The sequence below is a fragment of the Thermobia domestica genome, chromosome 1 (genome assembly GCF_964235325.1).
Source record: "Thermobia domestica chromosome 1, izTheDome1.hap1.1, whole genome shotgun sequence".
NCBI lineage: Eukaryota > Metazoa > Arthropoda > Insecta > Zygentoma > Lepismatidae > Thermobia > Thermobia domestica.
In genome coordinates this window covers 128,377,269-128,389,896 of record NC_137454.1, presented here as the reverse complement: position 1 = coordinate 128,389,896, position 12,628 = coordinate 128,377,269, and the positions used below count along the sequence as shown (strand labels likewise).

Genomic DNA, 12,628 nt, shown 5'->3' with positions numbered 1-12,628 from the left:
TGTTTTACCTTTATTAGTGGGCACTAATTTGTCCTTAGGCCGACGAATAAATGAATTTCGTTGTGCACTTTAGTGCAAATAACCTTACAGGAAGAAGCCGGTTCGTTCCAAACATCAGGTCTAAAGTAAGTAATTTAGCTTGTAATTTCAGGTGATATGATAGTGTAGGGGTAAAGTAATGGCCTTATGAATAATACAGCTAACATAGGTTCAAATCCTGTTCAAACTATCGACTTCTTATACTGGACGAGCAATACGTAAGAATGTGGAAGCAAACACCTGTATCATGTTAGAGACGATTTACGAATGTTGGTTGGGAAAGGGCAAGGGAATTACCAGGACATTCCAAACACATCATTGATCTGCAGTATACACTTTTCGTATTATCGTTCTCAGAAAGAAACACTACATCATTTGTTAAATGAAGTTTGGGTAGAGCAATCGGTAGTGTAGTGGTAAAGTACTAGGCTTCCAAATGGAAAATCTTGGTTCAATTCCCCATCAGGTAGTATGATTTTTTCGCATAAAATAATGGCTGCAAACAGATTTATCTTCTGTTGGAGAACTTAGAAGGCATCACTGGCGATAATTCAAGTAAATAGTGTGTGCGTTCTGCTTCATACTAGGGATGGCCTTTTTCGAAAGAAAAAAATTTCGTTTTTTGTCCTTCGAAAAAAAATTTCGTTTTTCGTTTTCCGATGATTTTTCGTTTCTCGAGAAGTTTTCGGAATTCGTAGAATGATATTGTGGGAGGAAATGGGAGTAACCCGGGAAAATCTACGGACACTATGTGTCTGCTACGAACTTACTTGACCTGGGATCCCATGCACAAAAGGTAAGCGTTCTAACACTGAACTACCGTGCCCTCTTAGATTTGGATTTAATGAAAGGATAGTGTATAATGCCTACTATTGACAAAAGTCATCTAATCACGACCAAAATTAGTAAGGTTATGGACTGCGATGTATTTAGTACGCACGTTAAATATTATGGTGTTTGGGACTTTGGTTCCAAAGTTATTGCTAATCAAATTTGTGTTTTAAGTTAGTGATATCAGGAAATTTCACTAAGACGCATTTGATTAAACTCAAATTATCTTTACGAAAGTTGGTAGGATCGTAAATATTGACGAGCTTGGTATGCATGGAAGCTCAGTATAAAATATTATGGTGTACAGACTTTTTGTTCCTGAGTTATTAGCTGCCAATGTTAGGTTTGGAATCAGTGAAATCAAGAAATTTCATTAAAACGCGAAAGATGGAACTCATCCAATTCTTACCAAACTTGGCATGGTTTTAGATCTTAACGAGCTTAGTAACTATAAAGGTAACCAAGAAAGATCTGTCGCTTTTTCACCCAATACCTTCGAACATCGATATGTAACCTAAGACGTACCTGGAAGATCAAAAATAGTCTCCATCAGCATCGACGACCTTCAGCCAACGTTTTGGAAGGCCATGTATGTAATCGCGGTAGAACTTGGGGGCCGTGAAGCGAAGAAGGAATCGAGTGCATTTTGCACCTCTACTAGGGATTTGAACTGGCGTCCTCTAAGCTGATTGTCCAAGGAATAAAACAGGTGATAATCGGACGGTGCAATATTCGGGGAGTACGGCGGATGCAATAGTATTTCCCATCCAAAGTGTAGAATGGTGTCCCGGGTCATCCTAGGCACGTGGGGCTTAGCGTTGTCCTGTAACAGGAGGGCCCCATTGCGATTCAGAAGTGCTGGCTCCAGCGTTTTGAGTTTTTTCTTGAACACGGCTCAACTGCTGACAGTACACAGTTGCATTAATGCTCTGACTATCTGGTAGCAGTATTTTTTTTCTCAAAATACTGTCCAGAAAATTTGGACTTGAACTTAGTAAAATCAAGAAATATCATTAAAACGCGTTAAACTCATCCGATATTGGCCAAAGTTGATACGGTCATAGACTTTAACGAGTCTGGTACGTGTGCGAGCTCAGCACGAAATATTGTGATGTACAGACCTTTGGTTCTCGGTTCTTGAGGGATATAAATTAGAAATAATAATTCACAAAGGTAAACAGTGTAAAATTTATATTTTACAGAATATTAAAATATAATTATTTACTAATAGTGATTATCAATGCGTTATCGACAATATATTAATAATTATCGAGGCATTTCTCTTCCGTCAACATCCTATAAAAACCTTTCAAATATTGTATTAGCAAGATTGACCCCATACGCAGATGAAATTATTAGAGATTATCAGTGCGGATTTAGACGAAATCGATCAACTATCGACCAAATATTTACCATACACCAAATACTCGAAAAGAACTGGGAATACAATACCCCTGGTACATCAACTATTTATTGATTTTAGAAAGGCTTACGACTCGGTTGGGAGAGAAACATTATACAACATTCTTTCAGAACTTCCAATACCGAGAAAGCTAATTAGATCAATTAAGATATGGATGCAAATTAACCAAGTATATGTTAAGGTTGCATACTAAAGAATCTATTAACTTTCACATTTTATCACGGGGATTACACTAGGAAAGATAAGCATATGTACACGGTAAGAGTTACAAAAAATCATTACAACACCAAAAAGCATATATATAGGATAGCCCAAAAGTAGGTATATACCCCTGTATTGCTCAAGTATAACATTCTAAACATTGTTCGGCGTAAGCTCTAAACTGCAATAAACAAAGCCATGTGAAACTCAATCTCGCTGATTTGCTGTTGTCCTACCGACGCTTGTACTCCTCCGCAAAATAGTTCATGTGATTGCATTATTACTTTTACTATGAAGCTTCATATAAAATTGCTATATTATTATAAATGACAAAAATATAATACGGATTATCTAATAATACTGCAATCGAGTGTGGTTAATGAAACAATAGAAATAAACACTAAGAATGCGCAGTAATTCTGGCGCCAACTCAACTGTGGACGGGTGTTCTGCTTTTAAAGTCTGAAAGATGGCTGGCATGAATCCCGGTACCGCGAATGTTGTGGTGAAACCTTTACTCACTAAGCAGCAATTGTTTACCAGTGAAATTCAAATGCTGCTTTTTTAATCTTTCGAGTTTTTTTTCTTTCTTTTCCGTTGCTGCTGTAAGTATCTGGGCAACACGAGACAGTATTGTCAAAATGCACGTGTATAAGTTGCTCCTCCCCGTGGGGAGTGGGAATGATACATCACTAGCCAATCGTATTTGTGACAAGCGGAAGGATACAAATAATTTGTTTATCGGAGTTTAGAGCTTACGCTGAACAATGTTTAGTTTATGGGTTTATTTGCTTCGGCTGTTCCGAACTTAAGGTGTAAGTAAAAATACATTAAGAACAAATAATAAAGAAACTAAGCGTACATGATGGATAACAATAAGAAATGACATACAATGCAATGAGCTGATCAGTACGGTACTGTATACTTACTTTCGGTGGGCCACCCTATCTATCTATATCTATATCTATCTATCTATCTATCTATCTATCTATCTATCTATCTATCTATATATATATATATATATATATATATATATATATATATAAAACATGTCTCAATGATGGTTGCTGGAGGTAAGGTAAATAACGACCAGATCCCATTCCAAGAGTGAGTATCGAGCGCAACAACTTTACAGACGCTTACACTTTATATTATAATATTGTATTTATATTCACTTCGAAGTATAAAACAGATAAAAAAAAGGTAAGGAGAAGAATACCGCAGCAAGCCACTTGCTTCTGGTCCTTCATAGAAGGCTACAAATCAACACTCCCCCAAACTATCATCAGAAGAAACAATTCTGACTTCTATTCATACATATAACAACGTGGTCACCTGAATCCGTCAAAGGATCCCAAAGACATTCTGACCTACCTTACACAAATATTAATACACTTAAGAATGTTATAACTATCGACATTACTATTATTAATTCTTACGCCAGTCGCGAGGATTTTATAATTTCAATTTATGACTCCGCTAAGACACTCGAAAATAAGTAGAGAATGTAACACTCGTAAATATATATACTATATATGTATGAACAACGAAACACGAGACTTATGATTTTAAGATGAGATAAAAGTACTCTCGATGCGCACACACATCTAATACTTCCGCGATTTCTGATTGGCTGTCTATCTTTTTAAAATTATTATTACGTATAACCATAAATTTATAAGGACGACAGATGTACTCCATTTCTATACAAGGGTCGTTCAAGGTTGACCGGGACTTTTATTTCTTAGCACAAGAACCACCAAACTATGTCAGCTTTTCAAAGTATTCTCAGTGCGCGTCGAGGCACCGTTGCCATCGTTGTGGCAGCTCCCTGATTCCTTTGGCGTAGAAAGAACTTGGTTCTTGTTGTTGTTATAGCCACTGGAGGATATCGTTCCGCAGGGCTTCATCTGTCGTGAATTTCTGCCCTCCCCCCAGATGGTTTTTAAGGGGTGCAAACAAATGATAATCCTGGGGCTAAATCTGGACCGTAGGGGGGATGGAGCAGAACTTCCCAGCGCATTTCGGCCAGAGTTGTTGTTGTCACATTGGTCGTGTGAGGGCGGGCATTGTCATGGAGAAGAATGACATTTCCAGACAACATCCCAGGTTTTTTCTTGCGAATGGACTTTCGTACAGCACCACTCAACAATGTGAAGTAGTACTGGGCATTAATCATTTGCTCAACACGTGCGACATTCACTGGTGTGACTGCAGTCGGGCGAATGTGTCCATGCGCTTCATTTGTCACCAGCTCTCATCCTTCGCGAAACTGTTCACATCATTAGTACACTTTTTGTCCGTGACATCGTTTGTTCACCATACTGTGCTTGCAATCTTCTGAAAATCTCAGCTGGTTTAACTTTCTCCTTCATAAGAAATTTACTCCACTGCTCCACAGACACACTGCTTGCCACCATGTTCGCTGCAACTGCTGCGCATGCGCCAAATATGTCATGCCGGGCGCTAGTTACTCAAGAAGGAATACATTATGTCACCCGCAAGTTTCATGATCCGGCTATTCATCGATTATTTACGTACGAAATTCCCGGTCAACTTTAAACGACCCTTGTATATACCAAATGTAATAGTTCATACTTCATGTTTATTTCAAAACTTTACGACTGGCATTATTTTTATCTTCTTTCGCTTCCGCTCACACTAGCATCATCTTGCGGGAATTGACTGCTACTTTCGACCTTCTTGCGAACTAATTGAGCAATCCACGCTGTCACTCGACACTGTGTAAGGGACGACAAAGCACGCAAATCCTAAGAATTTTACTTTCGGACGGATAAGAAGTTCCACCAAGCATGCTGGTGATGGTTTGTGTGCAGGGCCGTGTTCTCATCCCCTCTGTTACGAGAACCGAACATTGGAGACACGATTTTTTTTAGAACTGCCAATCACATTCTTGACCACAGTTAAGCTAATGTCACAACCCTTTCTCTGATACCGCTTCCTGACCACAAACACTAAACTGCGTCACAGAAGGCTACAACGTAACGCTCTCAAAAATGACTCAGTTTCGACGGCATTTATCTCCACCGAGAAAACATACACACCCTCACAGCTCATACGTTAGTCCGACAAATGCACCTGACCAAAGTAGGTAGATTTCATTCTGTGTGCGGGAGGAAGGAACCTTCTGTATTTTACACATCATGACAGATATTACTGTCAATAATTAATATCCAAATTTGGAATGTGGAAACTATTTAGCAATAAGTTTTCGCCCATTGAGGAAGATGAAAGTTGCCGTTGAAACAGTAAGAAGTGAATTGAACAAGACATATTTTTTGATAAAATAATTTAATTATCAACAGCAAGCGTTAGTTACATTTCTTAATTTATTACAATAAGGGATTCTTGCGAGAAACGAACCAAAACTTGCAGTACCGGCAAACGACACATACAGAAAACAATGAAGCCTCTTCAAGCTAAAGCAAGAGATAGAAACAGCTCGGACACTAGTAAAGGACTCAAAACGGTATGACTTTCAGAAAAACTCTCAAAAAATCTAGAAAAGTACAGCGAATGTAAGGAAATAGGAATTCGAGAATTTCACGTGTGCTTTAGCTACTGCCTTTGCTTTCTTTTGGATAAGATTAATTATTAACGCAAGTGCCAATTACATTTTTAACTTATTACAATACGAGATACTTGCGAGAAACTAAAACTTACAGTAATGACAGACAATACACAGTAAAGAAGCAATGAATCCCCTTCAAGCTAACACAAGAGATCGAAACAGCTGTTATATTAATTTATTTTTAAATTAGTTTATTAGTCTTATTAGTACGCTTTTATATTAGTTACTATTATACTAGTCTCATTTTTATATTATTGCGGAAGTGGAGCAATGCGATTCTTTTGTTACTATTTTACACTTACTTTCGATGTAAACGTAAAACAAGTTTTTGATTCAGCGTCTCTAGTGCATGAAATATCATACTTAGTTCAAGTTAATGGGAGCCACAGTAAATCCAGATATAATCTTATATTAGAAAGAATTTGAAATGTGCTACGGAAATTTATGGTCAGGATTTATTCACCGCAGAGTCAGAGTTAACTCGATCTAAGTTCTAAGTGTAAATCTGCAGTTTAGTGACAAAGTTTCAAACACTAAATGAACGCATAAACACAAGCAATATGTGAAGATGCTATTAAAAAATAAAATTAAAAAAAAAAAAAAAACCTAATATATTGGAAAGTCCTAATTATTTACCTGTCATGCACAACGTGTAAAGAGCATCACTCTCAGCTGGCCATTTTACAGATGGAGGATTTTTCACTTGAGTTGGGGTTAATTCGTTACCTAAATCCACGTTCAGACTGCCATATGACACCTGTAAAGAAAGTCAATTTTTGAAAATTATAATATACAAGATACTCAAACTACAGCTTACTCAATTTATTAGATAAACAGGGCCTTATGCAGAGTCGTTCTGATGTATGATTAGCGTCATACTAAAGGCTTGACTGCTGCAGGAAACATGTTAGTCGAACTCTTTAGTGTAGCACTAATGTGTCAGAACGACTATGCATAAGGCCCACAAAAATTTTCCATCAGATTTCCACGTGATGACACTGTAGGCGCTCCCTACACCTTTCATTTCGGGATGGGAAAAAAGAAAGGAAGAAAGTAACGTATTAATACGCGCTTCCTCTTATATTCTGTTGCTTGTAGTCGCCACAAAAACAACGATGTCAGGAAAGGTCGAACATGAAGACCCCGAGAGGTTTGTACGCGTCATGAATTTCAACTGGGAACAAATGTTAATGAAACGGGAATAAAATTATGCCAAGCATTTGATGGGGCTGTGGTAAATGAGCAGAGTACAAAAATGATTTAACAAATCTAACAACAGAAATATTAATGAAAGAGGAAACAACCGATTATATCCTCTATAGATGTGAATTCAGTAACGCACAAAAAGTGAAAAAGTAACTGACTGGAACAGGACTCGAACCCGGGACCTCCGGAATACCGTGCCGATGCGTTAACCACTACGCCACCCAATCCGCTTCCCAGAGAGAGTAGATGGCTGTTCCGGGAAGTGGACTGGGAATTTGTATTTATGACACTTAAAATTTTACATAAATTTACAAAATATAGAATTTTAATGATTACATATTACAATAATTGTGGGAGACTACAGCAAAGGGAGGCGCAGTAGTGACACCAAAATGAAACAACACATACATATAAAGCAAAGGAGACACAACAGAAATGAAGCTATCAGCAGGCAGAAAATATCTCCAAGTTTCAACACGTAATAGACGCTGAAACTAGTTGCAGATTTTTACCACCAGAATATAGCAGTGAGGAAACACGGCGCTCACTGTTAAGAGACGAACTCTTGGAATTTGCCAAACGAGTTTGCTATGACAGTGCAGAGCAGATTAGGTAACAAATTTGAAACAGAAGCAACTACTCACAAAATTATTTGTGCATGGTACATCAGATGCAAGCAGACAGACTGTCTGTGTAGAACAGGCCAACTGAAACTGTCGGCTGACAGAGTAGAGCGTGTGCGAAAAATATTTAACGCAAGTATCAACTACCTGGCTATGCTGCAACATTGGCTAAGGCCACTATTACATGAAGGTAGCCTGAACTTCATTTTCCAACATAAAAGAAATCCGACACACTTTTTATTATTGTTATTTAGACGCCCATGACTACCTAAACGATGAAGAAAAAACATAAAGGGAAAAAGCATAGATAAATATTATATATACACCATGGTTAATGGATATACCTATTATATGATAACATTAAATCATCATCCACTTATTTCTGTACTCTCCCTTGTAAGTATCATTACAGCAACTTATTTCGTTTGTTTATTTCTTTTTAATTGATTTGAACTGCACAGGGTAACAACAAAAATTAGGAATGACTTAATGAACAGAAATTGATACAATAATGAAATGGACTGAAATCTAGCACTGCGGGAAAATCTCATAGGTTTTGATAACACATGTTATAAGATCCACTACCTTCCAATTTACACGTGATCTGAATTGAATTCTAAATGTATTCTACATAAACGCAAAACGAATAAATATAAGAGGCGTGGGCACTTCTTTTAATTTAGTGACTTATAACGTTGCGTTTGCGTTGGAGAACGTCCTAGACTCCAATATAGTGGGTATATCGAAACTTCGAGCCCAAGGTCCAACTCCATCACGAGTGAGGATACGAAAATATGGAAAGATCGAAAACTTTTTGGAAATAAATGGTTTTCAACCTAAGATGGCTTTTTTTTTTTTTTTTTTTTTTCACCAAACGTTTGCGCTCCACACTAGTTAGACCCCCTATGTTAAATGAAAAAGCAACATTTCCAGTTCAACACGCTGTTCGACCGCAACTACATAAGGGCACACAAAAATGATGAAAGGAACAAGCATATTGTTGTGTGAGGGAACCTAGATCACTTGCATTCAGAGTTATGATAATCGCAGTTTTAAAAAGAGTCCAGTGAGGCTTAATGGGTAAAACTGGTTTTATTAAGCAAAACTGGATATTGAATTTTAATAAATTTTCTACGTACATTTAAAGTCAATTTAAAAAAAAAATACATTTAAGCATTCATATCCTGTTGTACATATAGAACTATGGAATTCTCTTGTCGACAAAGGGAACCCGTGAAGCCTTATTTCCATTTGGTAGGACACACTTTGCACCATCGGCAATTGTTTATATTTCGATTTCTACAAGGAAGAAACAAAGAAGATAACTTTGTAGCGTAACAGAGAAAATTCAGAAGCTCGAGATGAAATAAAGCTTTTTTTTATTATTATTATTTTATTTTATTTTTTTTATTTATTTATTTATTTTTTTTTTTTTTAAGAACTGAAATTTTGGAAAGCTCCTTTAAAAATATTCTTATTTCTAATTGCCAATCTACCCTCTTACAATACATTTTACGATTAAAGGATCTTTGTAACATACGATAATCATACTATGCATAAACAAACTCCACCAGATACGCGAGAAGAATTCGGGAGTTTCTCGATCTCATTTCAATGCAACTCTTCTTCGTTATTGTGTGACTAATTATCCAAGTACAGTGTTGAGAAAATACAGGTATATCTATGGTAATTTCAGTTTTAAGTAAAGTTTTAGATTGGAATTAAATGACACTTGAAGAAAGACATTTTATTATTTGCTTGTACTAATACGCGAGTATGTACTACAAAACCATAGGAAAAACAGTTGTATTGTTTTGATCTAATCCAGCGCCAACAAAATTCATTATATGCATGATTCATAAAAGCATTTTTTCAATGTTTTGTTCCAGAAACCTCATCTTGATAAATATACATTTTAAGCCAATTCTGAAACTAGATGTGTATTGAAAACACAATTGAAGAAAGTAATTATAATCACATTAAGGTTGCCATTTCAACCCAAGTTTTGAAGTATATTCTTGTGGTTTTTATTATTATTATTACTTACTGGGTCTTTTTGTGGGGATTTATATTTAGGAAAAAAAAACAAACAAACAAACAAAAAAAAAAAAAAAAACGGTATTTTTGGACTGGGTAAAATTCCAACAACCCAGCTTCCAATCCGTTCCCAACACTGCTGTATTATTGGTATGATTAAGTCCAAGGAAACAATCTGCAGAACTGGCAACGTTGCTTTTTCATTTATGATACAATGGTGCCTTCTCAATGTGGAGCTGAAACAACCAGTGCAATTGGAAAAATTCCACCCATTTAGATTGAAAACCACTTCTTACAACAAATTTTCTCTCTCATCTTTTTTTTGTAACTTTGCACATATCGGAGCTAGACTTCTGATAAATTCGGTAGTTGATGCCTGTCGATTTCATGAAAATATTATTTTCTTTTAGCCATGAACTTACAGAGTACTTTTATTAGTAAATGTAAACGTTTCTACCGGGTCATTCCATGTAAAATCAACAAATAAAACTGGAATTTCTGTTCCGACCATGTCAATATTCATGAAACTGTGTAATCTGGTAATTTGGTCGAGATACGAAATCATGAGAATTTTTAGCTTCTTCTGCGATCTACTGTGTTTCCTCGAAAATAAGACCGGGTCTCAGCTCAGAATAGTGTTGTAAAAAAACGGTTTTTTTTCTGTGAAGTTTTTTTTCAATAAAAAACATCGTTCTATTTCATGTTTTTTTTCAAATCTGTTTTTTTTCTGGCAACTATTATTTATTGATTTACGTTGCAGATTATTGAAATAATCAACCGAACTTGAGTCGAAGCCCTCGTAACTTACAAATTTTTTGTTTCTTTGTACATACATACTAGCAAAATTGTGTGATTATTCCTTTCGGCCCCAGGTCATTTTTGGCGTTTTCCTACATTTCCAGTTAGTGACTTATTGCTCAAAAACCATTCATTCGATTGATATGGTTAAGTCCTTGTTTTTTTAGAAAATGGATGTGGCTATTTTTTGGTGTAAGTTGCATTGCAGTGTTGCCAATGGGTGGGAAATTATTGAGGGAAATGTAGAGGTGAAAATTTACAAAAAATTCCCTAACCGAATTTCAAAATTTTTTGTATCTAGTACCACTGCTGTTATATGGGTTCAAGTCACCTAAAAAAATCTTTGGTGTGTTGACAAGGTACAGTGAAATCCTGAAGTCGCTTGCTTCCATCCAAAGAGAGAAAGAAAAAATTCTGTCATCACATGAAATTTTGACACTTTTTACGCCTCACAAGCAAAAATCAAATATGCCGGGGTTACAGCTTCTCTAATTAGCCTATTGAAACTTTTTGTGGTGCGTTCTGTAGGGCAAAGAGGAAGCTTTCAGGTAGTGGTACGTTTGTTTCAATGTAGCCAGTAAGAAGGTAATAATAGAGAGGAAAAGGGAAATTTTCCAAATTTTTCACCTAAAAGCGGGAATTGATTGTTTTGCCTGGAAACACTGCCATCAGACAGACGAAAACTATCTGAAAATAAACCTGAGTACTCCAAGAATATATCCTACAAGTATCATGGCGATATCTAACAAAGTAAGCGAGTAAATTAAAAAAAATCTCATTCTACCTCAGAAATTCACCAGTTTCTTACCATTTACAGAACATGGTTTATTATAAACCTCAACTGTACTTTCTCTAATTATTCTAGTGAAACTTTTTATGGTGCGCTGTGTAGGCTAAGGATGAGGCTGTTAGATACTGGTACGTTTGTTCGAATGTAGCCAACAAGAAGGAAATAGAAATAAAAAAGGGAATTTTTTCCAAAATTTGCCCCTAAAATCTGGAATTAAAATTTTCTGTAGCTCGCAACACTACTATCAGACACACACAAACTATCTTAAAATAAGCTTTGGTATCCCTTTAATATATCCTACAAGTATTGTGACGATATCTAATAAAATAAGCATGTCAATAAAAAATATCTCATTCTACCTTTAAAAAAATCACAGTCATCTTCCCAATTAAAGAACAAGGTGTACTGTAAACCTCAACTGTACTTCCCCTAATTATCCTATTGAAACTTTTTATAGTGCGTTGTGTAGAGCAAAGACGATACTTCCAGATACTGGTACGTTTGGTCCGATATAGCCAACAAGAGGGAAATAATAGAGACAAAACAGATAATTTTTCAAAAATTTCTCCCTAAAATATGGCATTAAAATTTTCTGTAGGTGGTAACACTGCTACCAGACAGATGCAAACTATCTTAAATTAAACATTGGTACACCACTAATATATCCTACAAGTATTATGACGATATTTAAGGAACAAAACTTCTAATTACCAAAAATATATTACGGTAAACAGAAAAGTAAGGAAAAACTAGAAAAATTAAGTGTTAAAACCTAAATACGAATTTTCGTGCGTTCCTTAATTAACCCATTGTAACGATCTGTACTTGCATTTGTTAAGTAAGAACAAATGTTCGATTGGCGTAAGTTGACTTGCACTCGGACGTCTAGGTACGAATTTATAAACAAAAATTTCTAATTTTTTGCCCAAACTTAGGAAAATTTTAATTTCCCTAATTGGCAACACTGCGCGCAGGCCCATCCAATTAATGTCAACAGTTAGGTATCCATCCGAGGTATCTACCTGGCAAGTCTTAAGGAGGTCTTTCTACAACGAAGAAAGCTACAAGGGAAAAAAGAAGTAAAGGAA

The 12,628-nt window shown here is 36.1% G+C and overlaps 1 protein-coding gene across 1 annotated transcript in view; it reads right to left on the bottom strand.

Annotated features, from left to right (window-relative positions):
- The window catches only part of LOC145689131 (protein D3-like), a 43,970-nt gene that overhangs the window by 15,728 nt on the left and 15,614 nt on the right, over nucleotides 1-12,628 (bottom strand). Inside the window, exon 3 of the mRNA XM_081763266.1 lies at nucleotides 6,723-6,843. Coding sequence (XP_081619392.1) covers nucleotides 6,723-6,843 — 121 coding nt within the window. The remainder of the gene's footprint in view (nucleotides 1-6,722; nucleotides 6,844-12,628) is intronic.